This window comes from Patagioenas fasciata, chromosome 10, assembly GCF_037038585.1.
Source record: "Patagioenas fasciata isolate bPatFas1 chromosome 10, bPatFas1.hap1, whole genome shotgun sequence".
Lineage (NCBI taxonomy): Eukaryota > Metazoa > Chordata > Aves > Columbiformes > Columbidae > Patagioenas > Patagioenas fasciata.
In genome coordinates this window covers 5,239,918-5,248,373 of record NC_092529.1, presented here as the reverse complement: position 1 = coordinate 5,248,373, position 8,456 = coordinate 5,239,918, and the positions used below count along the sequence as shown (strand labels likewise).

General features: G+C 48.5%; 1 protein-coding gene across 4 annotated transcripts; it reads right to left on the bottom strand.

The window, feature by feature from the left end:
- Window positions 1-28: 28 nt before the first annotated feature.
- KCTD6 (potassium channel tetramerization domain containing 6) lies at window positions 29-8,309 on the bottom strand. 4 transcript variants are annotated; one of them, XM_065845475.2, is made up of 3 exons: window positions 7,955-8,309; window positions 2,627-2,734; window positions 29-1,429 (listed from the first exon to the last, which is right to left on the bottom strand). In XM_065845475.2, the coding sequence occupies exons 2-3, from the start codon at window positions 2,651-2,653 to the stop codon at window positions 743-745; spliced, it is 714 nt and encodes a 237-aa protein (XP_065701547.1). In that variant the 5' UTR covers window positions 2,654-2,734; window positions 7,955-8,309; the 3' UTR covers window positions 29-742. The 4 variants fall into 4 exon arrangements, with proteins under 4 accessions (XP_065701547.1, XP_065701545.1, XP_071669086.1 ...); XM_065845473.2 differs by having other exon boundaries at window positions 7,921-8,308; XM_071812985.1 differs by lacking the exon at window positions 7,955-8,309 and having other exon boundaries at window positions 29-1,238; window positions 2,627-7,572.
- Window positions 8,310-8,456: the final 147 nt, after the last annotated feature.

Genomic DNA, 8,456 nt, shown 5'->3' with positions numbered 1-8,456 from the left:
AACAAACAAAAAAAAATACAAAATAATATTCTGTATTTCACATTTTTATTAGCTTCTTGCTGGCAGGCATTACACTTGGGAATAATATTGCACCAGGCATTAAAAAATATGAATTCTACCACAGGGACATTTTGCATTTAGAATCCAATATAAATATTTCTAATCATATTTCCATGGCTACGGATAATATTTGGTTGCTTGATTTATATGCATAGAAAGAAACAGTTGTCATAACTGTAAGAAACTGTACTTATCAAGTACTTTTAAAGGGTGGGATTGGTTTTCCTAGAATATTACAATACTGCTTATTGATTTAGAAACTAAATTAGTCTACATGATAGCAGCTTTTCCCCAACCGCATCTTAAATTGTTTGTTTCTTGCTCCCAGTATCATAGCATTAGATGGATTAGAAACCATTTTAACCGAGGTAATTTTAGCACTTTAAGTTGCGTCAGAGAATTGTGTTAATGACACAAAATACCCTATCGTACTAATTCTTCGGACTCCCTCTTTCAAACAAAAAGGTGTCTTGACTGAACAGGCACATGCATGTTTTTTTTCTGAACAGGACAAAAGGACAGAGCTGCTAGAGAAGGAAACTCCTCCAGTCCTTATGGATAAACAATAAATAGTCGTATAAAAAAAAAGCCCACGTTGTTGCTTTAGTCAAAATCCAGACTCTCTCCAGTTTACTGTCCAATTAAGTTGCTAATCACTGAAGCGGCTCCTGCGGAGTCAGAATCAGTCATCTGTTTTCCGCGCCAGTCTGCAGAAAGTCCAGTTGTGCTCCACTGTGTTCTCGTTGGCTCGCTCGCTCATGTGGTGAACGCGGGTGTTCCTGATCGTGAAGCCTTGTTTTGTGATGTACTCCATCAGATGGACTCGGAGCGACACTTCCTGGTGGTAATCGCACGGCCCAAAAGTGAAGGAAACCTGGCAGTCCCTGGTGTCCATCATGTGCTTATTCCACTTTGTGAAGTGGTTTGAAATGCCTTCCAGTAAGGAATGGACTTTTGTCGTGATAGTGAGCTGCGTGATGATGACAGCCACCGGGTTGGAGTACTTGGAAAGTTTCCGCGTGCTGGAGAGCTCCACCACCTCCTCAAAGGTATCCACGGGATACAGCGGCTTGGGGTCATTAAGACACTGAATTAGCGGTTCGATCTGATAGAAGTCAGCTTCCTTCCGAAGTAGGTCGAACTCCTTGAAGTCCAGTGGCAAAGTGAGCTCTGAGGTCCTTAAAAAGTTAAGAACATAACGGAAAAGTGGTCCATCTCTGTCAATAAAGTAATTGCCCTGAGAGTCCCTGGCAGTGGGGAAGTCTCCCCTGAACATGGCCCCGAGCATCGAGTCAGGATATCTCGTGAGAGTTGTGAGGGATGTCGTGTACATGTGTCCACCCACATTTAGCGTGACTGGATCAGTCATCTAGAAAGAGAGAAATGGCAGAGTTTATCAAGCCACCGCAAGAAGATTCAATCCCCTCACCGACACATATGGCAAATACTGTTTGAAAACCGCAGGCTCTGAGGAGTCACACTTCCCCATTCGAAGCCTCTAAGTGGTGTTTAAACCCGCACTAATCTGAGCCACCCAGCAGCAAAGCACAACTGGCAACCAGACAGGATGATACTTAACATTCAGAACGTGCATTTCCAGAATGCTCTGGAAATCTTACCAAGTGAGCTACTGTCACTTAAGTTTTGCATTTGGGCAACAAGTTTTTTTTCCTATTCTACAGATGGGGAAATGAGAACAGAGAATTTCCTGAAGAACAAGTTAGTCTGAATGAGGCCTGTCAGTGTTCCTTACTTTCAATCTGTTTCTCACTCTAGAACAAACAAAAAGAAGAAAAAAAAAATCAGCTGAACAAATCTTAAGCCTCTCTCTCCCCCTCAAAAGAGGATGACGGTGCAAGTTTAGACACAGGACCAAGAGCTCACAATCAAAATAACCCATGCACTCATTAAGAGGCATCACTGAAACAAGGAAACAAAAAAAAACTTTCAGCTTTTAACTCTAAAAAGATATATTTATTAGCAAATTAGCATGCTGCATGGAAGAAAGAGGCAGAGCACAAACCCGTCTGCATCAGCTTCCAGATAGCACATGAGGAAGCAAGAGAGAAAGGAACATAAATCCCATCTGGCCACCAACCCTAACAACCAGGACTGAGGCCAGCCAGAGAAAAGAGACATATGCATGGCAGCAGAATGTTTAGAGAGAGGGAAGAGAAAAATAAGATGGATTTGCCTCGTTTGAAACAGAGTTTACAAGGAAAAATATTTTCTTTATAAATAAAATGACAAAGTCCTTAAAATTATATGCAGGAAGCACAAATTACTTTCAGTTTTTGTGTGTTAGGAAAACAGTAACCATGAGCTTAAGGAGTCAGTTAAGTACTCACTGACTGTACCTATGAAATACGAACCTGAGCTCTCCCCACAAACAGCATGCGAGGCAAAGCACTCCAGAGAATGTCAGTAAGCTGTCCTAACACGCACAGTTTTCTTCTCACATGACTGAAGCTCTGGATCTACACAAGCCAGATCTGGAAGGACTCTTACTGCAGGATCTTGAAAGCCCAGCTGTACCGCACAGCACATGCGCCCGCAGGTCACTTACCATATATCCCCAGTCTCCATTATCCATCTGTTCAGTTGCTTGAACCACGGTATTCCAAGTTTACAGAAGGCTGCCGAAAGGATACGCAATTCACCTCTTATTATCTTCCTGCAGGAAAAAGCACACACAACAACACAAAACAAAGAACAAAACATGGCAGACCATCAGTAACTAACCGAGGGGAACGCTTCCTAATCACAGGCAGGCTCTCTGCCAGGAGAACATTCAGCTGCAGAGCCACATTAGCAGGAGAAACTACAAACGAGCTTTTCCCTCCTTCTCCCTTCCCGCTACCCACAGGGCTGCCTCCGGAGCACACGGGTAATCACCAGCTGCCTGACCATGCCAGTTCTGTTAAGTAACAACCAACGTGCCTCTAAGGATAACGTACATTCGCAAATGGACTCCCTTTCACCTGGGAAACTGCGAGTACTTTCAAAGACAGATTTCCTTTTCTCAACTAAAAAAGTTTATTTAGCCGCCAAGGTCATACACGTGATCCGTTAATATTAGTCAAAATTCCCATGCTCCAATTTCAAATTGCGCAGAAGAATAAATCAGGCATGAAAGTCAATGGACAGTAAGAAGAAAAAAAAATCTCACTGCAGAATTAATAATTCAGTAGTGGAGAACTGCAACTGATGGCAAGAATGTTAATCTACAAAGAGTACGAGTGGGCTTCACAGACACTCTTGAAAGAAATCTCTTTAGGGACAAGCCAAAGGACATGAAACATGTTTTCAACAACGCTCCAACAAAAGCAATTTGAGAAGCGGTTCGTGCTGTAACTTCCCAGAAGATGCTGAGCTGCTGACTTGCATAACAAAGGGACCCTCTCCATGCGGACGCGGTGAGGGAAACCCACAGCCTGGGTTGTGCAACTCGAGGAGGGGGAAGCAATGACCCCAGACACCAGTGGAGATTTTCCACAGCAAGCGACGCATGGACTGGGAAGCCTGTTGTCAGCAAGCCTTTATCCCTGCCCAGAACCTGCCTCTCTGCTAGAACTGCCGAAAATTTAGGTCAGCCTGTTTTAAGTAGGGTACAGCTTCTCAGCTTTGTTTATTTTTACATCTCAAAGACCACACAGTTACCAAGACTTCTACTCCCATCGTCTTTACCAGAAAATTTCAACACATGCTCACTGAGCTATAAGCGGCACAAAGATTTAGCTGAGCCGGAGCCCTATATTCCAAAACAACTTCCACAGTTCATTCCCAACCAAAAAGATCACTTGCCCTTCTCACTCCCAGCAAACGAGGTCGGTCTCGTTCATCCCAGAATAAGGCAACACGTCCCAGCTCTGTGGGCTCTGCCACCTGCCCAAACCCCCAGCTTGGGCACAGCCTCAGCTGCCTCTGGATGTATTGAGGAGTAGAAAAAACAAGATCAGTATATGAAAATCGTGAGGTCAGACAACAGAAGACTAAGGAATACTAAGGTACAGAACTAGTCATACCAGGATCCTGTTTTTACACATTAGAGACAGATCATGCCTCAAGAAAGTACATTAAAGCTCCCCCTGCCCTGACAGCAGATAAACCTGGAATACCAGCTCTTTTGCCAACCTCTGTAACTACTTTTAACTGCTCACAAACCAAGAAATGAATTCACTCAGGTTTTTTCTACTTGAAATTGTCATTCAAGTAGAGCTCATTAACTGTTATCAATAGCCCAGACATTTTAAATTCCAGTACATTTTAAATTCCAGTACTTACAGGTGTTATTCTGATCAAGTACAACACCAGTATAACACGCAGATGCATAAAACCATAGGAGAGACTGGTACAGGTTTCTGATATTCAAGAAAAAAATTCACTTAGAAGACAAACTGTGCAGCCAGCAAGAAACTTCCCTGTTAATCATGACAGAAGAGATCTGCAGCCTTAATGAAATTAAGTGGAGTGCTACACTCAGAATATTTCAAAGACAGACAGATGTCCATCAGAGTTACTTAAACTGATGGACAGATATTTTGGTCAGCATCTAAGTCCACACCACAGATGAATCAGGACTTTATGAGGGAAAGAAACAGATGACACCGCCTGTCTGTAGGAAAGCATGAAGTAATCTTTGATCACAGCACTGCTATGTAACACCAGAGTGAATAATTTATGAGAGCAATTAGCTGAGACAAACCCAGCCCGCAACACGCAAGTGGCATCGAGAAGTCCCACTGACCTTTCCGTAAGGAGTCACCAGGCACACACAAACCTCCCCGGCAAAGCCAGCAGAGCAGCGAGATGCACAACGCGAAGGCATGATATCGAGAGGCCATCCCAAAGTGGCTGAGTGTGATCGCAACTGTCTGCTGCTTCCTTCATCAGCCTGGGAATTTCTAGACAGCTTCACAGGCAGAAGTAGCTCTGGTCAGGTACAACCTGAGATGAGGATTAGCAAACCACATCACAACAAAGGTGTGGACGTGCACCCTTCGTGACATACGCCCCTTCAGTGATGCTTTAAATCCTTCCTGAATGAAATACAGCGACACATCAGCAGGGCTGGGCAGACACTCATTCCATCCGCGTCCTGGGATGTGCAGCCTCCAGCCAGCTCGTCTCTGTGTCACACAACATCCCACACCCAGGGACAGCCTGACTAACGCGGCCACTCGCATCCAGAGGAGAACAGACGACATGCAGCCGTATCCCAGGACAGCCCATCTTTAATAACCACAAGAAATACTCATTTAAGATGAAACTCAGCCAAAATGCTGACACCATTTAAGCCAAGCAGGATGACATTCTGTGGTGACAGCACAAGTGTGCTGATCGTGTCAAACCACAGCCCGGGTCTCGCTAAGCTTCTCCTGCGAGCAGGGAGACAACACAGCATCATGATCACAGCTGCTGCCGTAGCGCAGCACCAAGCACATCCAGATCCAGAACTGCGCAATGAGAGGTGAGCAGAAAAGCACTCAAGTCATCATTTTACACTTCATACACCAAACTGGATACCTGCATTTATAAAATTTCATATATTATGACTCAGAGGATTACAAGGCCATTTACCAGCACCACCACCGGAACAGGTAGTCCCATTAACTTCAGCAGTGCTTTTCCCAGAACAGAGCTGCTAACACACCATTTTGCAAGCTGAAATTCAGAGAAACCAAATGAGAGTCAGCCGAACATCGGCATCTGTGAACACACAGACACACACACACACACACACACACACACACACACACACACAGACACACACACACACAGACACACACACACACACAGACACACACAGACGCGGGCTCAGGACAGGCCCAGGGGACACGAGCAGCACCACCAAGCACTTGCGCTCCTGGGACCGTGCGCTCCACATCTGGTCAAGGCCACAGGCTACACACTGCACCTGGAGAACATCACAGTGTTTGTGTTGTACACAGCTACTTAAAGGAGGAGCAGAAATACACCTAACAGGTAAAAGTCAAGAGGCACATGCCACCTGGTTTGCTCTGAATGTTTTTCATCTAGTTCTTCCAAGAAAAGAATGAAAGGATTTACTTGTGGCACTAGTTTTTAACTGATAGTTTGGTATCAAGGTTACACGACAAGCTGTTTAACCTCAATAGTTACCTTAGATTTCTAGGTCAAATATAGAGTTGATGGGAATTTTACCAATGGCAACTTAAAAATTAAAGAGTGAAGCTAGCACTGTATTTATACAGATAAATAGACCTGGTATTTCAAGCTACTCACCCACTTAGCGAGCTCGCTGCCTCTCACACTTAGATCTCAAAAGACGAGGAAAAGAAACTCCTGCCCTCCGCACAGTTACACTGCACACGGACAAACTCTCTATTCTCTAGCCAGGCATAACATTTGAAAAGCAAGTTTTTATTGTAAATCATTAGAGGTGACTCACCTGAACTGACAAAACCCAAGCTAGCAGCAGGGATGACTGTACTCCACCAAACTGTACAGTGAGAGGACAGTCTCCAAAGTGAAACAGTGAGGATCCAGCACCGTGCTACCTCACCAAAGGAGCAAGGAGGAGGGAAGCTCTTAAAACAACCGGTTAACGAATCTTACGGTAATTCAGTAGATCAGCTTCACTAAAGAAAGCAGCCATCACCTTCTACACATGGCAGATTTGCAATGGCTAATACAGTTTATTAAAAATTAACTAAGTTCTTGCTTTTCTTTAGTTGCTTTTTACTAATACAAACACTCATACCATCCACTCGGAATTTTCACTCCTTTATGTCCAATTGTCTCACTATAAGTTCCAAGGTCCTGAAGTTCCTTCCCTCCTCTAAGGAGCTCTACAACATCCTGGTTTAAGTCCAGGTTCCAAACTTTTATTTTAATTGCTACTTATCCAAAGAGCCCACATCATGATAGCACTTTAGGCCTCCTCTCACAAGAGCCAACGGAAGACACTTGTGTCTAGCCTGGCCTTGCTGGCCCTGTGCTGTTGAAGCAACCCAAGGCACCCAGGTTTTCCACACCTATAACAACACTCGGGTTTCATCCCTGTATTTAGCTTCTGTGAAACAAACCAGTAGTTGTCTGCACGTGGAAATGTGTCTCCAAACAGTTTTGCAGCCTGGCAGGTGCCAGCAACACTGACCTCCCTGCACACACCAGTGGGGCTCAGGACGTGCATGGACCAAAGAGCAACAGGGAGATGGGGCAGAAATCACCCTGTGAGCCCCGGCCAGAGAGGGGCCCAGGCCTGCAGCAGGAGCTGGGAAGTGCCACTTTCCATCAGAGAGGAGCCAGAGAGCTCACGGTGGAAGAACTCTCCCCAGGATCACAATGATTCAGCAAAGATGCTGGAAACCAACCCACACATTTTGCCTCCCCCTGGCAAATGACCCAAGAGCCCAGGCCCTCACCTGCACCCCAAACCGGTGTCCCAGCTCTGCCTCCTCTCCCGGGCGGGCAGAACAACCCTCTCTCCTCCCGCATGGGCTAAGACCCAGGTATCCCAGCCCCTCCCTACCAAAGATCACTCCCGGGCACCCCAGCTCCCACCCCAGCATCCTTCGCGCTCCTTCCCCCAGCCCAGGCGGGCACAGGACCCCAGCACCGCCTGTCCCATCCCCACCCTAACCCCAGAGCTCCGGCCTCCTGCCCCGCAGCCCTCCGCCGCCACCGAAAATGCCCCGGGAGCTCAACCCCGCGCCCCGTCCCTCATCCCACCCGGGACGCGCCCGTCCCGCCTCAAGGCGCTCCCTACAGAGGCTGCGGGGACCCCGCCCCACACGGGCCCCGGGCGGCCAGTCCCTCAGCGCTCCCCCACACCAGGGAAGGCCCCGGGCGCTCGGCCCCACACCTCCGGCCCCGCACCTCCAGCTCCGCGGCGGCCCGGCCCGGCACTCACGGGCGCAACTCCCGGCACTGAGACAGAGCCCGGCGGCGGCAGCGGCGGGGAAGACTGAGCGTGAGCCCGTTCAGCCGCGGGCAGGGGCGGAGCGAAGGTGTGTCCTGACTGGGCCACGCCCCGCGGCCGCGCCCCCTCCCGGCAGGGTTGGGAGGGGCGATCACCGCCCCCGTTCACCTCAGGGCCGCCAGCCCCGGTGGCCGCACTCGGCACCCGCCTCGGCCCTGTTCCCGGCCGCGGCGTCACCGCGGGGGTTGGGCGGGTCCCGGCCCGGGCAGCCCCGTCGCCAGGAGGCGAAGCCGCGGCCGCGGTTGGAGCGCGGCAGCCCCAGCCATGCGCGTCCCCGGCGGCGCAGAGCGGGAGCGCGCTCGCCCCCAGCGGGCCCGGCACAGCCGCCGCCGCGGGGAAACCGGAAGTGGCGTGTAAAGCTCGCGCCGCGCGCCTTCCGCCGTCGCGTGCGCCCGTTCTCGCGAGAGCTCGAGGGGGGCGTGGCGAGGCCACT